The sequence below is a fragment of the Lithobates pipiens genome, unplaced genomic scaffold (genome assembly GCF_037356315.1).
Source record: "Lithobates pipiens isolate NorthernLeopardFrog02 unplaced genomic scaffold, aLitPip1_a1.2 Scaffold_13, whole genome shotgun sequence".
NCBI classification, from domain to species: Eukaryota; Metazoa; Chordata; class Amphibia; order Anura; family Ranidae; genus Lithobates; species Lithobates pipiens.
In genome coordinates, this window is record NW_027507718.1 from 99,514,338 (window position 1) to 99,533,354 (window position 19,017).

Genomic DNA, 19,017 nt, shown 5'->3' on the forward strand with positions numbered 1-19,017 from the left:
AAGGATGGAATAATCCATGGATATAAAATGAAGGATGGAGGAGTCCATGGATAGGAATGGAAGGCTAGAAGAGTCCAGAAATATAAATTGGGTATAGGAACTGATGGATTGAAGAGTCTGGAGATAGGGATAGAGGAATCAATGGATAAGAAAGGAAGGGTGGAGGAGTCTGGAGAGAAGAACTGCAGGATGGAGGAGTCCAGGGATAAGAATTGAAGGATGGAGAAGTGCAGGGATAGGAATGGAAGAATCCAGATAAAGGTAGAGATAAATATAAAGATAAAGATGGCAGACAGAGAGAAGCTCTTGTGCTGTGACTTCTTACTATATGTGTGGCCCTCATGGTGTCAGTGGGGTCCTCAGGTGAGATAGTCATGTAGTCCTCCAGGTCATTCATATCAAAGGTAGAGGAGCCCCTGTGCTGTATAGATGGTAGGGCTGGGGGTCTTATGGTCTCAATCTATCCTCCTGAAGTCCAGGATTGGGTATATCAGGTTTGAGAGGTTCCTTTGCTGTGACCATTCATTATACAGGTGATAGGCCTCCTTCCAGGGCAGTCCGGCTCCCCTCACCTGGCTCTGCCACGCTCCCGGTTCCCCTCTGGCTCAGCAGAGGCCATGTCATCCTCCATCAACACCTCTTTGACTGGGAAGGCCACGGCTGCCCCAAACCCTGCAGGAGTCAGAGTACTGATTACTTTGCTCACCTCCTCTCCTCGTGGCTCTGCGTTGCTCCACAAGCTGCCACTCTCATAAGCAAAAGCGCCAGCACAGACAGGCTGAGACACCCCCCTCCCCATGTCTCCACCAACATGTGCACACAGCACAGCTCATCACCGACTCATTCCACCACCAACGAGGAGGTGCTGCTTGTAAAAGCAATCCAGTGGCTAGTTAGCAACTTGGATTGTTTTTATAAAAGAGCTAACCATCAGCTCTAAACCCTGCTGTTTGCCCGCAGCAGGGCTAATTGAAAAAAAAAAAAAAAAAAAAAAAAAAACCTCTCGCCCAGCACCTGGAACTGCATGACCCCACATCAGGCAATAAGAATTGCACATCCCTGTAGAGGTAAAAAAAACACTGTGTGCACCTGCATAAGCAGCAGCATTTTTCGCTATTCTGGCCAATAAAATTAATTAAAGCCCAAGAGCTTGACATGCTTGACATGCCTAAATGGGCTTAAACGTGATACATGCATTTTACAAACGGCAAACTTTTTTCCTGGCAAAATGCTGCTGCCAGGAGGAAGAACGTCCAGGAGAGATGGCCTCCAGTGTGCATGAGGCCTAAATGGTACTTTTACTGGACTTGGCCTGTTATTAGTGGGAAAAGAACAGAATTACTGGCAGAATAAATATACAATAAAACTACATTCTATGAGGGACTTAACACTGTTGTGACTGTTAACACTGTTGTGTCAATTCTATAGACACTCTGCATTACATATGTTGTTTTCTTTATTATGCCTATAGTTACACGCGTTGTAGTATTCATGTCTCCATATAACAGGATCTGAGTATACCAAGAGCAGCACACACAAAGGACTTTTGATGTCTCAAATTACATGGACAAGCAAGGTCCTTATACAGGGGGATAATTGTTGTGACTGCTAAAAATGTAACATACAGCTTTCCTTATAAGAACAAAATGTACACAAGGCACAGCTCATTATCTAGATTTATAAAAACACCAACACTGATATAAAATGTGAAATGTGCATCTGTACCAGAGATAGTGTTAAAGCGAAGACTCCAGTTTGAAGTTTAGGCTGTAGAGCTGTGCACATTAAACATAGATGGTAAACTAATAACTGCTGTACAGTAATATAACAGGTGCAGTCACGCAGATCCATTATTTGTTATCACCTGTCAGCCGGTTGCAATGCAGTGCGGCGATTTTGTTACAGGATTGGTTTTCTATCACGTGTCGCCTGTGAGCGCTCAGTAATGCATCATCTTGTTTTGCTCCTCTGGGATTACATAATTTGCCATACCAGAGACAAACAATTACTTTATCCCTCAAGTAAAGACTACGCTTCATATTTATATCTAAGCTATTAACACAATATGACTCCAAAGTCATTTTAGGAAAACATCTTTTGGAATTAGAGAAAGAAAACACAGTCTATGGAGTCCCCATGGCTCCAGAGATCATTTAGACACAGGAACATTTAGAGACAGGGAATTATTTAGCCAGTTCTGCACATAAGCATGTCATAGCTGTCAATGGGTTATACAGACACAACGAGGCAGGCACCATTGATTCCGAAGCACAGGCGATGCATTATTCTCAGAATTTGCTTTAGGAGAGGCTAATTTGCATATCTGCAGTAATATCAGCTTCAGGAACACGTTATACAATAACAATAAACATCTCTATCCATAGGTTTTAGTTAGCCTGGATATCTGAATAGCTTCCTAAAATGGCCAACACAAATTAAAACAAAATTTCACACTTTGTAAGCTAATAGTTTAATACACGGTAAAGTACAACCCTGGGATAAAATTCAACTCCTTCCCATCCCCTTTATCTGAAAAAAACAAAACCTTGATTTTCACTTAAAGATCTATCGATACAATTACCTCGTAGTACTTTGTCACTTTTTACCCTACTAGGTTACTTTCTAACCCTAGAGATAAAATTCAACCTGCCCACCCGCCCGTCCAACCCTGGCCGCTCTGACAACAGCTAAAAAGGAGATGGATGCTTCATAACTGCAACCTGTCTCAGCTCCGACACTTTCCGCAAAACAAAAGACAAGAAGAGAAATGCAGAGGCTGACACACCTCCCTCACTCTGCATTCCTCTTGCTGCGACTTGTCTGTTTTTTCTTTTTTTTTTTAGTTTTGGCCCAGAATTGGGCTTTAAAGTTGGAAGAAATTTGACTATCAGTGATTTATTGAATGTAATCAGAATACCCTTCCATGCTACAGTACTATAATCACAACTAACCAAGTGTAATACTGGCAAATGCAGTTGTATTTAAAAAAAAAAAATTTACATCTAAAAAAAAAACAAAAAAAAACTCAAACATAAAAATAAATGAATACAGTGCTGAAGGTCAATGCATGTGCAAATATCAAATTTCTGCATCATGAAATAAGCTATACATCAATCAGAATGACACCCATAGTGTAATATACAATAGTATGAAAACAAAAAAAATCCAATGGCAAATTTTCCAAAAATTTCCTCCATCCAATTTCTACTTTACTTACCGTATTTATCGGTGTATAACACGCACCGGCGTATAACACACATCCCAAGTTTAGGAGGGAATTTTAAAGAAAAAACCTTTTAGGAGGGAAGTTTAAGGAAAAAAAACTTACATTTAAATGCCCATCATTGCAGCCTTGTCAGTCATTTGCAGCCTTCCATTGCAGCCTTGCCAGTCATTTGCAGTCTTGTCAGTGTCTTTGCCGGCTTGTCATTTAAAAAATGGTGCCGTCAAGATACAGAACGAATGTCCTGTGTATCTCGGCTTGCTGAAAGCCACCGAGAACAGCCGAGTGCGGCCGAAAATAGCTGAAAGCCGAAGAGAACGGGAGAAAAGCCCAGAGAACTCACAACCGGCGGGGGATCAGCGTATAACACAAACCCACGATTTTCCTCAGGTTTTAAGGGGAAAAAAGTGCGTGTTATACGCCGATAAATACGGTGTATGTATCCAATCTCCCCAATGTAAGGTAAAATATTTCTGAATGTCAGTGTTTTACAATGCCTAATGGGACGTAGCTGGTGGGACGTAGTTTGGATCCCTGCTTTACTGAATTGGTGAATACTGTCTGGATGTTTTTAATATTCCACCCTATGTTGGGGAGATTTGATACATAAGGTAAAGTAAAAATTGGGTGGAGGAAATTTTTGAACAATTCACCATTTTTTGTTTATATATTATTGTATATTAGGCTATGGAGCAGTGGCGGCTGGTGCTCACGATTTGTATTATTATTTTTTTGGGGGGGGGGGGGGGGGGGCGCGCAAAAAAACTGAAAAATTCTGGAAAAAAAAAACCCATCAATTGCAGCCTCACTGTGCCTACAAACACAGCCACTGTGCTCATCAAATGCTATGCATGAATTTATCAATTGGTCATAGAGGGGGTGGCTGGAGAGAGGGGGAGGCGCCGTGTGCCCTTATGGACGCACTGACACTGCTGTGGAGTGTCGTTGGGCTGAATGTAGGGCTTATTCATTGTTGGAGATATTTGATATTTACACATGCACTGACCTTCAGTGCTGTATTTATTTATTTTTTTGATTTATTAAATGGGTTTTTAAGACTCTAGTAGGGCTGGTTCACACCAGGAACACTGAGCATTTCTGTGTGATTCACATGTGGTGCAGTGTGGTGCAATTTGAGCCCATTCATTTCAAATGAGCTGAATCACACTCGACTGCACCAAAAGTAGTGCAGTCACTAACTTAAAAGACGCGCTGTACTTGTATCACATCATACTTCTGTACCATGTGATCTGGCGCAGGCAAAGGCACTGTGTTTGGGGTGTCATTAACTTAACATTGACACCCACTGCAGACTGCAACTGCAGTGTGTTTTAAACACAGTGAGGGAAACATGCACGGAGCACAAGTTTACCGTACCTCGTTTATTGGACATCTTAAAACCCCTACCACTAGGGGGCACATGATGACTATCTACATAATATGTCTGTTACAAACATGAAATCATTTATTATAATCAATTTGAATGGCTTCTTGTTGCACCAGTTAAACAGAACCAGGTAATACAATACTTCTTAAACAGTGGTGATAATAATAACCAAAGAAACAAGGTATGTCAGTGCACATAAATGAATATATTTAAGGCTCCACTGTCTTGAACAAGGGGACCATTCCACCATCTGATTATGCTTTTATGCTATCTGTCCAACTTTGCATGCTTTTAATAGCCGCCCTTGTGTATAACCAATCTTTTTTTTAATAATTCACAAACAGTATTTTTTAAATCTCACACATGTGTGGCTTCAGTTGAGCGCAGAGGGGTCCTGCCGATATATATAGGTGAAACAGATTATAATTAGACCTCTTTGCTGGCTGCGATTCTGTCAGATGTTTTCATATATTTTTTATATCAATTATTTACATTATTCTCTGTACATTGTTCTCCTAAAGTAGCAATGATTTTTACCCCATCCTTTCTGATGGAATCTGGAGACATATAATGTAGTTACGTAAACCAAACAGACTTATGATTCTCTCATTAAAATCAGTGGAAATTCACCTGATTATCTCATAGCCTGAGCAGAAAAGAGGGAAGGGAGATCAATAAAACATTTCAAGACTCCACTTATGTTAAAAAAATAAACATTATCCTCTAGGTTAGCCATGATAAATTCCAGGGATTTAAAAAAAAAAAATGTTGCAGATTGTCTGTGCCCATGAGCAAAGTGAATAGGAGTGACTTTTTCATTGATCAGCTGCTGTACTTGCAGGGCTGAGAAAAGTGTCAGGGTCTGTATCCCTTTAGACATGATTAACCATTTGGGAGTATCTCAACAAAACTGAAATCAGTGTTGCAGAGGATGCAAGGATGTCCAAAATGTGATTGGCATCTTAGTGCAGACTTTTGGGAAAATCAGTAAGCAAATCACACAAGCAAGAAATTACATTTTTAGGGAGTGTTCCCTACAGCGTTCTGTACAGCACATGTACAGATCGCCTCCAGGTAGCCAAATTGCATTGCCTTTTTCAGAAACTGACAGCACTGCTTTATTTTTTATTTGCAATATTTTTTTGCCACGAAAGTTGAGTTACCCAGCTTGTATTCTCAATAGTTCCCTTTCTAGAAATTAGTTTTGGTGTAAGCTTTAAAAAAGTGTTTACGTATTGGGAACAGGATTTAAACCTCACTTGTCTCATGGAGCAGTCCTGATGGTAAACCTCATATTGAACCCTGTACATTCCAGAGTGATTATGTTTTATGGTCACCATAATATCTTAATAGACAGACATACTTATGGTAGTTAAACAGCAGCAACAAGAAGAGAGTGAGGCATCAGGCCTCAAGCTTTCTTTTTGCAGATTGCAGGCAAGTTCTTACTGGTGGCCGCTGACGAGAATTAATTTATATGCGTATGCGAACATAGGTGGGAAGAAGCGGCATAACCACATTTCCACAATGTACAAAACAATGGCTAGCCCTGCCACTGTTCACATGTAACTGGTTGTCTGATTAGAAACTCTGACTTGCCTTGGACACAGCCAGCTTGCAGCCAGGGAGGGCATTCCTGGCTGCAGCTAATCATCTAGTTTGCCTTTAGCCAGAGCACAAATTTTTCCCCATCACATCCAAATGTGACATGTAGCCATGTCTGTAGACAGCAGACTATCTGCCCTTATTCATCTGTCTGAATGAGGCCTGATCCCTTTTATGAAAACCCATAGCGCTTGCATGTTTATCTGGGCTTTATCTCTTTATCTCTCCTATTTTAAGTCTCTGCCTCTCTAGTGTGCTGTTGTTGGAAAATGTGGACATTTTTTTATCTCTTTTAGAGAGGCTCTGTTGCTGAGCTTTGGACTTGTGATGATGCCATCATCTGGACATCAGTTTGAGGCACTTTTGAGATCATTCATTTACAAGTACAGTTGACCAGCAATTAACCTCCTTTTAACCTGCATTCGATCTGCTTCAAGTGGGTCTCCAATATAAAAACTCCAATAGAAGTGTATATGAATAAAAATAAAAAAAACAAATGAAGCAAATAAAGGCCCCTTAACACTGGCCCTATGATCCCTGAGCTAAGTCTTATTTCAACTAATCCTCTGAACACTGCTATCCCACTTTACACCTTTGGTCACATCCAGGGCTCAAGTCCTGCAGGAACACATGGGAACGGAGTTCCTGTACTTTTTCCACAACAGGAACTCAGTTCCCGTTAGCAGCCGCGTCCTGCAAGACTTTGAAGTATGCAAGCTGTGTGGCAGGTGCTACACCAGCAGCCGCCGACACAGCTCCCAATAGTAAGTGCCGCACACGAGAGGTGGACTGACCATTCAGGCATTGCCAGTTGGGGGCCCCATGACAGCTTCCTCTTCAATCTACCTGTCAATCACAGCTAGCTGATGGGTAGATCAGGTTCCTGCTGCTAAGAGATTGTATTTAGTCAGACCTCTCGTGATGCGCTCCTCCCCGCCATGATTTTCTGTCTCCTCACCCCCCCCCCCCCCCCCAGACTCATGCATATTTGCTCTGCGTGTCGCGCTGAATCCCCCCTCCTCTATCTTCAGTGCCATATGATGAGAGAACCCAGAGCACAGCTATTCTGCTCACAGGACATGCAGGGAGAGAGGTGAGCTGAGGGAGGAACATCAGTTTGGGGTGGTAAGCTGAGCACAATACCTGGCAAAGTTTAATGCCAGGAGGGAAGTTTATATGGAAATATGTGAAGGGTTGGAATAGCAGTGAGTGTGTGTTGGAGCCCTACAGAGTTTGCAGCCCCCCAAGCTAACATGCATCTCCTAAGCAGGAACACATCACTATCTCCCCAAGCATTCTGTCCAGATAATGTGCAGTTAATTTATGACCTTTCCGTTTAACCCTGTTTAATGAAACTCTGTTTAATGAAAAGTGTAAACTCACCACATAAACACTCTATATACAAAATAACATTCCCCAATAAAGATCAGAACATGATGTTCACATTTGCATGGAAGCACAAATTGAATGAATGCTGATTATTCAGAGAATTACCGTATTTATGTTTATTGAGGATTGTTTTTTTTTTTAAATGTACCAACAGTTAAGCTTCATACACACAATACAAAAATTGGATGAAAAATACCACTTTTGAAGTGTTCGTGCATATGAGCGTATCATTTTTTTTTTGGGTGGGGGAGTGGATCTTGGGTGGGAGTTCCCACACTTTTTTCCCCAGGACTTGACCCCTGGTCACCTCACTTACTTGTAATGAGGTATGTCCAATGTTGTGAAGACAGCTGGATCCTTGAGAAATCTTCTATGCAGAAATGCCTGTACTCTTCCTCTCTCTGAACTCATGGTGGTGCAATGGTGGTTAACAATTTCAGGTCTTCGTGCAGAGCAGCAGTAGAGATAATCTGACAAGGACATGCCCAATCCTTCCCCTTCCACAACTGAGAAAGTGCGGTCATTGTTTTTTTCTGTCAAATGATCTGTGAATAGGGGGGGAGAATCATGTGATCAATCAGAATCTCTCCTATTCACAGATCATGTTACAGGCATTTCAATCAGTGAAAGCATTTTTCTCAATGGAGGAGGAGGAAGCAAGAGGCGTGTCCCTGCCAGACTATCTGTACTGATGTTCTGCCTGGAGATTTGAAGCTGTTAAATATTGCAGCACTGGAAATTTAGAGACAGGAAAAGTGAAGAGTAGGGGCACTGTGCGGTGAGGAAAGAAGCTGCAGGGCGTGGTGGTTGGTAAAGTAGGGGGGAACAGGTGCACTGGTTTGTAAGGCAAGGAGTAGCTACAGGTGCAGGAAGAGGCAATAGAAGGGTGGGGAGGTGCAGACCCAATGGATGGTGACAGAATACAGGTGCAGGAATGGTGTGTGTTGAGAGGTGCCATAGGGTGTGAAGGGAGCTGTAGAAGTGAGGCAATAGCATGGTGGGTGGTGAGAAAATGGGGGTAGAGCCCAAAGCTTCTGAGCTAGGACTGCTCCTGGACAGCATGCTGTCTGACCATATATTCAGAGCACTGCTAAATGAGAGAAGACAAGATGGGAGGCACAAAACAAACAGGTGCCAAGCAGCTGTGCTGTCCATGGATCATTAAGACTTGCCCATGTACCCCACCTGAGCAGTCATTAGTTCTCCTGGCTCCTGCATCGGCACTACAGAACAGGCTCCAGCACCAGCACTACATAACTTTTTAGAAGTGAAACAAAGTCTTTTGCCATATAACCACTGGCACCATGCTAGCAGGTAAAGAATCAGATAGAGGCCCTGCCCAGGAATGGAATGGTCTGAGAGAGGATGTATTGGCCCAGAGCAGAACAGTATGAAAGGGGGTGCAATGGCAAGAAGCAGAGCAGTCTGTGGGAATAGAGCAATGTGGGTGAGGTGGTGACTGGAATGAGAGCAAGTACTTGGAACAGTAGTGGATTGGAGAGGGTAACTGATCAGGGGGTTGCACAGTACTTTTCTTATAGTCTAACTGACCAATACAGAAGAGGTGGAAGAGAAACTACTACTGTAGGAAAGATTCCCCAATGGCAAAGCAAAAATCTGACTATATTACCTCCAATAGGAAAAAGTAACTGTGCTGTGAAAAAAAACTGACTTAAGCATCATATTATTCAGTTAAATATATAATGAAATAAAAAACACACAGGTCCCTAAACAGAAACATGTGGATTACACCAAAGCTTTTGGGTGAGCGTTAGACACTTTTTATGATCATAGAGGTAAAATATGACATTGTTGCCTTGGGCCTCGTTCACACGGGCTGTCCGATCAAGTCCACCTGTCAATTTTTCAGGCGGACCTGCTAACACCCGCCAAATCCGATCCTGTCTGCCAAAAACAGACCATTGATAATCCTATTCCCCATCTGTCCAGTGGATCAGATGGCATCAGATTGAAAAGGACAGGCGGCCCATTTCCATCAGATTGCCCCATAGAAGAGAGCAGGACTGTGTCTGTTCTGCATAGCAGAGCAGACACGGACCTGTCATCCGCCTGCTCAGCGGGTATCAGCGGAGAGATCCCCCACCAAGCAAGCAGATTCTGCTTAGTTAAGACACCTGTGTGAAAGGAGCCTACGTTTTTGTTCAGACAAACCCACTATGATTTTATTTTAATGTTCTACAAACTCATTCTTTTAAACCACGTGTGTTCAATTGTTTTGCCGAAGTGAAGAAAAGCTCACCTAAACTTAAAGTAGAATTCCGGGATTTACTTAACTAGTCTTAAAAATGGCCCACCCCTCTCCACCTCAACACATATGCTTAACTTATGTAAGAAAGATGTACTGTATACTTACCTATTTTCAGCTCACTTTGGTCTGATAACATGCTTCTGTGTCAGCCAGCAGTGGCTGCAGGGAAGAGGAGGAGCAACAGCTAGTAAATTAGCCTGCAGTGGTCACTTCACCCATAAGGTCCTATGGCCCATCCATTGTCGCTGCGCTCTTCTCCTCCCTGCAGGAGCCGCTGACTGATATGGGAGCCTGATCATACGGCCAGACCAAATCAGACTGATCTGAACACATAGGTGTTAGGAGGGGGATGGACCATTTTTAAGACTAGTTAGGTTTATCTCGGAATTCTACATTAAAAGGGGGCTTTAAGACCATAAGATAAGATCACATTTCTTCATTACTTAGAAAGTGCACTTATGAGGTATGTTCATATTGAAAATACATAAGATGACCATACAAAGCTTGATTAAAGCAAGAAATGTAATTGCTTTATGCATTACCTGTAACAATTACCTGTAACAATTGATCCTTAAAGTGTGCTTTAACAGGTTCTTTCAATTGATGGAAGTTATAATTTTCACCAAATGAATAGCCTATCTGTCCAAAGTAAAGCTATGCATGATTTTGTAGGATAGTCTACTAAAGTAAAACCATACATTGAATAAAACTGACATGTGAAAATTGGCTAACAGATAAAAAGATAATAAGATGCAATAATATAATTTTCATCAAGTCTAATGCTATGTAATGTTTTGTTCATCGATACATTCTGTATGATTCAAACAATGTATAGAGCAGCATTATCGGTCAAATGTACACTTACATACCTGGAATGGACTGTGCTGATGCCTCAGAGGTGATATTAGGGGTGGTATTTGGCTGCTGCTGGCTGGAACTTACTTCAGGCTCTGCATTCATTGATGGGGAGAGGGCCATGTCATTGGATAATGCTGACTTCAGTACAGGTGGCAGAAGCTCTTCAGTGATCTCTTTTTTTTCCTGTCCTGGCAACTGAAGTGCTGATAAAGGTATGTTAATTGGTTGGCTAGGATTTCCCGTGGAAGTACTGACTGGCATCTGTATTCCCTTCTGCTGACTGACAGCTGGAGGGGTAGATGGCATTTTGCTTTGGGAGGACAATTGTGGTCTTACAGGCTTTTGAGGTGTGGGTCTTTGCAGGACCAGTGAAGAAGGTGCAATAGCTTGTACTTCAAGGTCGTTATTTAGTGATGGTGGCAAAATGTTAGGCGTTTTGGATGGTCCCACAAAAGGGTCTGTGTTGGCAGTTTGGTTCTTCGGCTTGGCCATTTGTGTCAGGGCCAGTGAAGGACCATCAACACCTCCAGTAAGTTCAGCATTAGCAACAATATAGTAGTCTTCAGGTTTTTCCTGTTTAATTTTTTTCACAATCACATCATTACTGTCCTCATCCACAATGTGCGACTGAGATCCAGAAAGAGAATGGATACCACCACCACTGGACCTCTTGCGGTTAACATTAGGTGACCGCTGGACTTTGAGTTCAAAGTCACTATCATCATCTGTTGCAGAAGATTCACATACCATGTCAAATAATGTGGTTTCATCTTCATATTCTTCTACAGGCTCATCCAGCTCTGAAGGTTCACTACAGTAGGAAAAGTCACAGGAGTCTCTTGTTCTATTACAGTCAAGTTTTGATTTTACTGGTCTCCCAGGGTACCTATCCAAAGGACTTGTCTGAGTCTCTGAGGGCACACCTATTATACTAGGACTATCTGAGTTGAAGCTTCTACTGTCCTGGAAACAGACTCTCTCCTGAGGACCAGCCCTACATGTTGTAGTCAATGGCCAGTGGTATGCATGGCCAGCACTGCATCCCCACATAGCTGTAAGAGTTCCATGGGAGCCCTCAGAAAGTAAGTGCTTTAGGTTTGGAATAAGGCTACAAATTGTCCCATGACTATGAGCCCAACTCACTAACTTGGCGAGGTTTTCTGAAGATGTATGAAGACAGTCTTCCATTTTGGTAAATCAAGAAGTATCTTCCTGTAAGTTAAAATAGACAGATGAATGAAGAGTTCAGATATATTTAGAACCAGTTCAACACCAATTTTTGTATAAACATATAAGGCACCCACGTAAACCTTAACACATATAAAACACCTAAGGCCTCATGCACACTGGAATTTTTTGCAGCTGCTCCTAGGGGCATCTGGGGGGGGGGGGGGGTTATTTCTGCCTTTAAACTCCCCTGCATGTTAGGCTATGTGTCTATGCAAAGATAGACTTTTAGCAGTGTTTAGTGGCAGGAGAGTTTAGAAACAGGAAGAAAAACCCTCTACTAGTGCATTCAGGAGCAGCAGAGTTTGGGCAGAAAAAAAAAGCGCTTGACACTTGTAAACGCCTCTAAACACATTTAGCACTTGAGCGTTAATTAATTTCAATGGCCAAAATAAATGATTTATTCTGGCCAATGAAATTAATTAACACCCATGCGCTTGATACCTGTAATGCACCTAAACACTTGTAAAAGCTTTGGACACTTTTGCAAGCGTCAGGCGGTTTTTCTGCAAAAATGCCACTGGCTTCTAGGAGTTGAAAAAAAAAATCCTGTGCACATGAGGCCTAAATATGCCTTTTATGCAGCCTCTTAGTGATCTTTTGCAATCCTTTGGAATTCATAGCACTTGAACTATCTTAACATATTTATATCAACAAAATTACTTAAATTTATGAAGGCAGATTCCAGTAATAGCTTCAAAAGCTGTCCATTAAAGATAATATTTGTCCATCGCCTTGCTTTAGACACACCGTAAAGTGTTTTTCTACGTAAAGCGCAATTTCACTTGCCCATTACTTTTCTTTCCCGTCTTATCTCCTCCACTTGCTTGTCCTCAAAAAAACATACTCACACATCCATTGAATCCAGCATTGTCCTGCTGTGGACCCCTGATTTGTTGCTGCATGCTGGGTCCTGTACCGCCACCTTCTTTTCTGACAGCATTGGGAGTCAACTGTCGCTTCTTGGTTCAGGCAGCCTCCTGACTATGTACAGTCAACTGTACCCTCTACTGGCTTCTGTGTTGAAGCTAATGCTTCCTGGGATTTGTGACGTGCATATCCCAGGAGGCTCCAGCAACGGAGGAGATGTTATGCTCCCCTAAGCAAGAATGTTGGTCGGAGGGAGGGTGCGGTGTGCAAAATAAAGTAAATTAAATCAGCTTTTAAGATAGTGGGGATGGGTTTGTAGGGAAGAATATTAATGAACAAGGTTCACTTTACATTTCTGACAGGCTTATCATATAAAATGTAAATATGCAATCAAAATGCAATAACCCATACTAACCAATCAAAATCATTAATCTACAAAAAGCTAATATCTCATGGATTAGGACACTATGTAGTTACCACACTTTGGCATTAAATAATAAGCTCAGTTGAACTGAGCTTTACATTAGCTTAGTGTTCCACTGGCATATGCTCATTTCACTGGCTTGTCTTTACATATGCAAGCGTAAACTTTAGCAGAGGTCCCCTTTTTTTTCTCCTGCATTACCTGGAGACTGTTGCCATCAGTTAAAGGCTTTCATATTGCCTGTTTCTTGCACATGATTGTGAATCATTTTTAATTCATTCTTTTAATAAACCTATCAAAAAATAATGCACAAGGCTGGTGCATCCTCTTTTCTTTCTTTATTTTTTAAACTTTAGGACTCACGGACATAGCGACCAGTGTCTGGGTAGCTTACCCTGATATGGGGATAGACAGACTGAAGTTCTATAGCCAGTAATTAGAAGAATACATCAACCCTAATGCCACATGACTGGACTTTCTGGCAGACTAGGTCATGTTTCAAATCTGCCCGATGGACTCAATTCCTATCAGAAAACCGTTAGTCTGTCTGGTGGTCCGACGGACCAAATACGACGCAAGGGAAGCTATTGGCTACTGGCTATCAAACTTTTTTAGTTCCGTCTTACGTCATCATGTTCAAAATGAACAGACTTAGTCCGTTCGTGTGTGACCAAGTCCGTTTGTTCGTAAGTCCATCGGAACTCCGCTGAAAAGTCAGTCGGGAAGACCATCAGACCTAGTCTGCCAGAAAGTCCGGTCGCGTGTACGCGGCATAAGGCTCGGTTCACACTGGTGCGACATGAAATCCGACTTGTGAGAGCACAAGTCGCAAGACATGTCAAATTCAATGTTTCTCTGTGAGAGCCATCTTAACTGATCCGACTTTAGAAAAGGTTCCTGCACTACTTTTTCTGACTTTGATATGACTTCAATGCCATAGAATGTACACAGAACATGGAAATGCAATTATTTTAGTAAATAGAAACATGTAAATACCTTTTCTCATAATCAGCAGTATATAGCAGTCTTGTGATTTCTATCAGTTCCCCGGAGAAGCTTGTAGGCAGAGTTTTTCATACTGCACTGAGCTGTCCTATGAGGCTGCAGGGCTCATGACCCTCTGCCTGGACATGTCTGGACAGTGCTGATTGGCCCTGTGCTGATCACATGCATTCTCCCAAGAAAAAAATAATCACTTCTCTAGCAATACACAACAAACTGAACATGTGCGCCCCGACTCCAAAGGCCCCATCTTATCTGGACTTTTCCAGGGGGACAGAGCAGGAGAGGGAGGATCTGTGCATACAAGATCAAGCAGCCTTTTTACACAATGCAGAGGATTAACCCTTTAAGTCAGATCAAAGTTGGGCTGAAGTTGCAGGGCAAAGTCGTGCCACTTTCATGTCGGAGCAGTGTGAACCTGGGCTGACTGGTAAAGGCATACAAACACAGGAAAGATGAAACACAGGTGAAGAGAGACTGACCAAACAGATAGGAAATTACACTGCACTTGAGACATTTAAAGGGAGCACACACCAAACGCATGACAGCATCCCTTTAGGGTTTCCTAAAATTGTCTCAGAAAATAATTTTAACTTGGGCTGCATTGACATTATTTTTTTTATGGTGTTCTCTTTCAAAGGGGTGCTTTTTAGATGCATTTGGTGATCTGACACGCATTGCAAATTTTCAAGGAATTTACTGATATATCCGTTTTGGTCAGTAATTGAACAGCGTATATGATAAGCCTTTGCTGTGCATTGTGCCAGTTACTTTGCTTTGTGTGGGCATAGTGCATGCTGACCTTTTTGACGGAGATGACATAGCAAGTACATAGTCTTCCTCTTCTTCCTTTTCTCCTAAGTGTATTTTTACATTTACAGTCATTATTCCTAGTAAAGAAAAGCTGTAGAAAGACAGACGATCTTCAACACGTATTATTTATACAAGCGTATTCTTGCATTAAATTAGTTGCTAGGCAAACCAGTCTAAAATCTAAACACCGCTGATATTGTTTATCTGGCCTACTTGCAAAGGTCAGCAGAGAGCGGCAACAGGCACGATCCACATAAGAGAAACGTGTCAATGTCAGGCACTGTCTGATTACCCTTCCTATCATGTATTGTAGAAATATTTCTGGCAGAGCTGACCCTATCCCAGCTGCAAACATACTTTGTTAGTTGGCTAGGATACCCACAGAAATACAGGAATACTAAAACCTAGGGATAAAAAAAACAACAACTGAAATTCCTTCTGTAACAAGTAAAATCTCTTAAAAGTAAAATATCTTGAACCTAAAGTAACTACAGAACTAAGCAGAAAGGTGCATATCTCTTTAGCTGCTGAGTGCCATGGGAGACCTAACCCAGAAAAGTCAGGCTTTGGCCTACACCACACTATGATCACTTACTACAGCCAATGACGCTGCTGTTCACGCCAATGGACCAATAGTAGGGTGCAGGAGGGAGAGGGGGCACGACAGAGAGCAACTTTCTTTAAAGAAACCTACATTTACATAATACAAAGTACTAGGTTACAGAACTAACGGCACTTATGCCCTGTACACACGAGCAGCTTTTCCCTCTGAAAAAACTTGGATGTTTTTTCCAATGGAATTCCGTTCAAGCTCGACTTGCATACAAACGGTCACACAAAAGTTCTCTGAACTTTCGACCGTCAAGAACGCGGTGACATACGACACCACGATGAACCATGAAAATTAAGTTTAATGCTTCCAGGCATGCGTCGAATTGTTTCCGAGCATGCGTAGGAATTTTGCACGTCGGAATTTGTACAGACAATCAGAACTTTTTCTTATTGCTTATTTTCTTATTGCTCTCAATCTTTTGCTGACTGGAATTCTGCTAGCAAAAGTCTGATGGAGCATACATACGGTCGAAATTTCTGACCAAAAGCGCACATCCGACTTTTGCTGGCAGAATTTCTAATCATGTGTATGGGGCTTTAGGCTACCATCACACAGGCTGTTCAGATTTTTATCAGCACTACTAACCATTGCCATACAAAAAAAAGGTTAAAGAGCATAGGGGTTAAATTACTAAAGAGAGTGCAAAATCTGGTGCATCTCTACAAAGAAACTAATCAGCGTCTAGGTTTTATTGTCAAAGCTTGTTTGAACGAACTGAAGTTTGAAACTGATTGGCTACCACGCACAACTGCACCAGATTCTGAGTGCTCCAGCTAGATTTGGCACCACATTCTAATAATGAGCTAAAACAAAGTTGCCTGTGTCGCATTACATTCGGCTATCCACCACATTTTGCTACGGAAGTGACGTTCCACCGAGAAATTACAAACTGCGCATGCGTAACTTACCCATATGCGTTTCAAACGTTTTCACGGCAATACGGAGAAGTGAAACTTCTTCTGTATAAATATTGATTGTAAGACTTTGCAACAGGGCCCCTCGCGGGCTCGCTTTGCTCGCCACGATTCAGGCACGGCCTTGCTTCGCTCTGCATAATTATATTCTAACTATGCCACATAATGTTTTGTCGTGTTGGAACGCATATGGCGGCGTCGTGCATGCGTACTCCAGTGGGTAGCCAAATGTGATGGGTCACCATTTGTGACGATACACTTGTGTGTGACCAGCAGCAGCTGTAAGATTTGTTCTCTGTACAAAAATAATGCCCAGCGCCACCACTGTTTACATGTAAGCACTCATCTGACCAGTCATCTCCCTTCACTTCCTGTCCATATAGGAAGCAAGAGAAAATGTGTGCATACAAAATGATGAAAACACTTATTTTTAGAGTTCCACTTAAACCTAACAGCTAGGGATACACCGATATCCAAAAATTATTGCCCAAAAATAGGGTTATCTAAGCTTTGCAGATAGAAAAAAAATGCAGATAATGGCATGCTGTGTCCCATTAAAGCAGTTGTATAGCTAATTTTTTCACTTTGACCTACAGGTAAGCCTATAATATGGCTTACCTGTAGGTAAAAAGAATATATCTCTTAAACCTGTACGGTTTAGGAGATATTCCCCTCGCAATGAGCCACTGACTTCAGCAGTGCATGTGCACCAGGGGTTCTCGGCTGAAAGGGAAGAAAATTCCCACGCGCATGTGCGGGAGTGACGACATCGCAGCTCCGGCTTCTCACAGAGCCGCGATACCCGGAAGACACGCCGAGGGAACATGTCAGCTCCCTCGGCGTGGACCGAGTGAGATGCTGGTGCCTCGTTCTAAGGTAAGTATTTGAGAATGAGCTAGTATGCAGAGCATACTAGCTCATTATGCCTTTTCCCTTACAGGTGTAAAAAGTAAAAAAAATAAAAGTCGGCGGGTTTACTCCCACTTTAACTTTAACTGCAAAAACACCCCCTATTGACTGCAATGCAAAATCGCGTCACATTGGCTTCAATACAAAACAACATCTCATTGACTTCAAAGTAAAAAACGCACCCCTATTGACTACAATGTAAAATCACGTCCCATTGACTTTAATGCGAAAATGCCAGCCACTTTAATTTAAAAAAAAAAATAAAAAAAAATGTTTTTGGTTTTCGACCAAGTGCATCCTGAATTTTCGGTTTTGGCATCGGAAATTTCCTTTTTTGGTGCACCACTACTAAGAGCCCATTTACATGTGTGCAGTGTGTTAATGCAACAATTAAAAGTTGTGAGCCAACAAAATACAGCCAGTTCCTATGGTAATCAGTATTTCTCTATGTAATTTAACCGGTTTTTGACCGGCTTGCGTACATATACGGGGGCACAATGGCACTGCTACGCGAAACCCTGTACAGGTGCGCTTTCGCCGCCAGGGGGCGCGACCTCACCATGTTCGCGACCATCGGATTCGTTCCAGGTCAATGATTTATGGCCTGGACCTGCTGATCGGTTCTGGTGAATGAGATCCTTCCCCTGCCTGTAAGCATAAACACAGGCAGGGGAAGTGATGTCATCTCTCCTCATGGAATTCTTTTTGTTCCAGAGAGAGGAGAGGAGACAAGCAAGTAAGGAGTAGTAAGGAGCAAGTTGCACCAACACTACACTAACATCAGCACACATAGGTACACTCGTCACCCCCCAGTTAACCTCTTCACTCCCCGTCACAGTGTCACCCAGTGCAGTTGTTAGATTTTTTACTGACCACTGTTCTGGTGTCATTTGTGATACTAATCAGCGTTAGGGCAGTTAGTGGTAGGCCCAGGTAGCTTAAGGGTACCCCTCAACCCCCCTAATAAAGGTTTAACCCCTTGATCCCCCCTGTCACCAGTGATCACCATATCAGTGTTACGGGTAACGCTGGTTAGTTATTTTTTTTGCGTCAGGGTACCCGCCGTATATTACCTAAATAAAGGTTTAACCCACTGATCAACCGGAGGGTGATATCAGTTAGGTTTTAGTGTCAGTCAGGGTCTGCGTTTCCCCATGCAGCGTCAGATTAGTGCAAGTAGGGCCCACCCACCCACGCACGCACCATTCACCTCCCTTAGTATTATAGTGTCTGAACGGATCAATATATTTGATCTGATCTACACTAGTGTCCACAGTAATTTAGGGTTCCCAAAAACACAGTGGTAGCGGGATCAGCCCAGATACCTGCTAACACCTGCGTTTAGCTCCTCTGCCCAGCCCAGCCAAGTGCAGTATCAATCGATCACTGTCACTTACAAAACACTAAACACATAACTGCAGCGTTTGCAGAATCAGGCCTGATCCCTGCGAATGCTAACAGTTTTTTTGGTAGCGTTTGAAGCAGTCGCCGACAGTCAGGTGCTCTTTTTTCCT

At 42.4% G+C, this 19,017-nt stretch overlaps 1 protein-coding gene across 3 annotated transcripts in view; it reads right to left on the minus strand.

Moving 5' to 3' along the window:
• KIAA1958 (KIAA1958 ortholog) overlaps positions 1-19,017 on the minus strand; it is a 131,646-nt gene that overhangs the window by 58,733 nt on the left and 53,896 nt on the right. For all 3 annotated transcript variants that reach the window (XM_077475334.1, XM_077475332.1, XM_077475331.1), the window contains exon 2: positions 10,743-11,943. In XM_077475334.1, coding sequence (XP_077331460.1) covers positions 10,743-11,919 — 1,177 coding nt within the window. In that variant the 5' untranslated portion in view covers positions 11,920-11,943. The remainder of the gene's footprint in view (positions 1-10,742; positions 11,944-19,017) is intronic.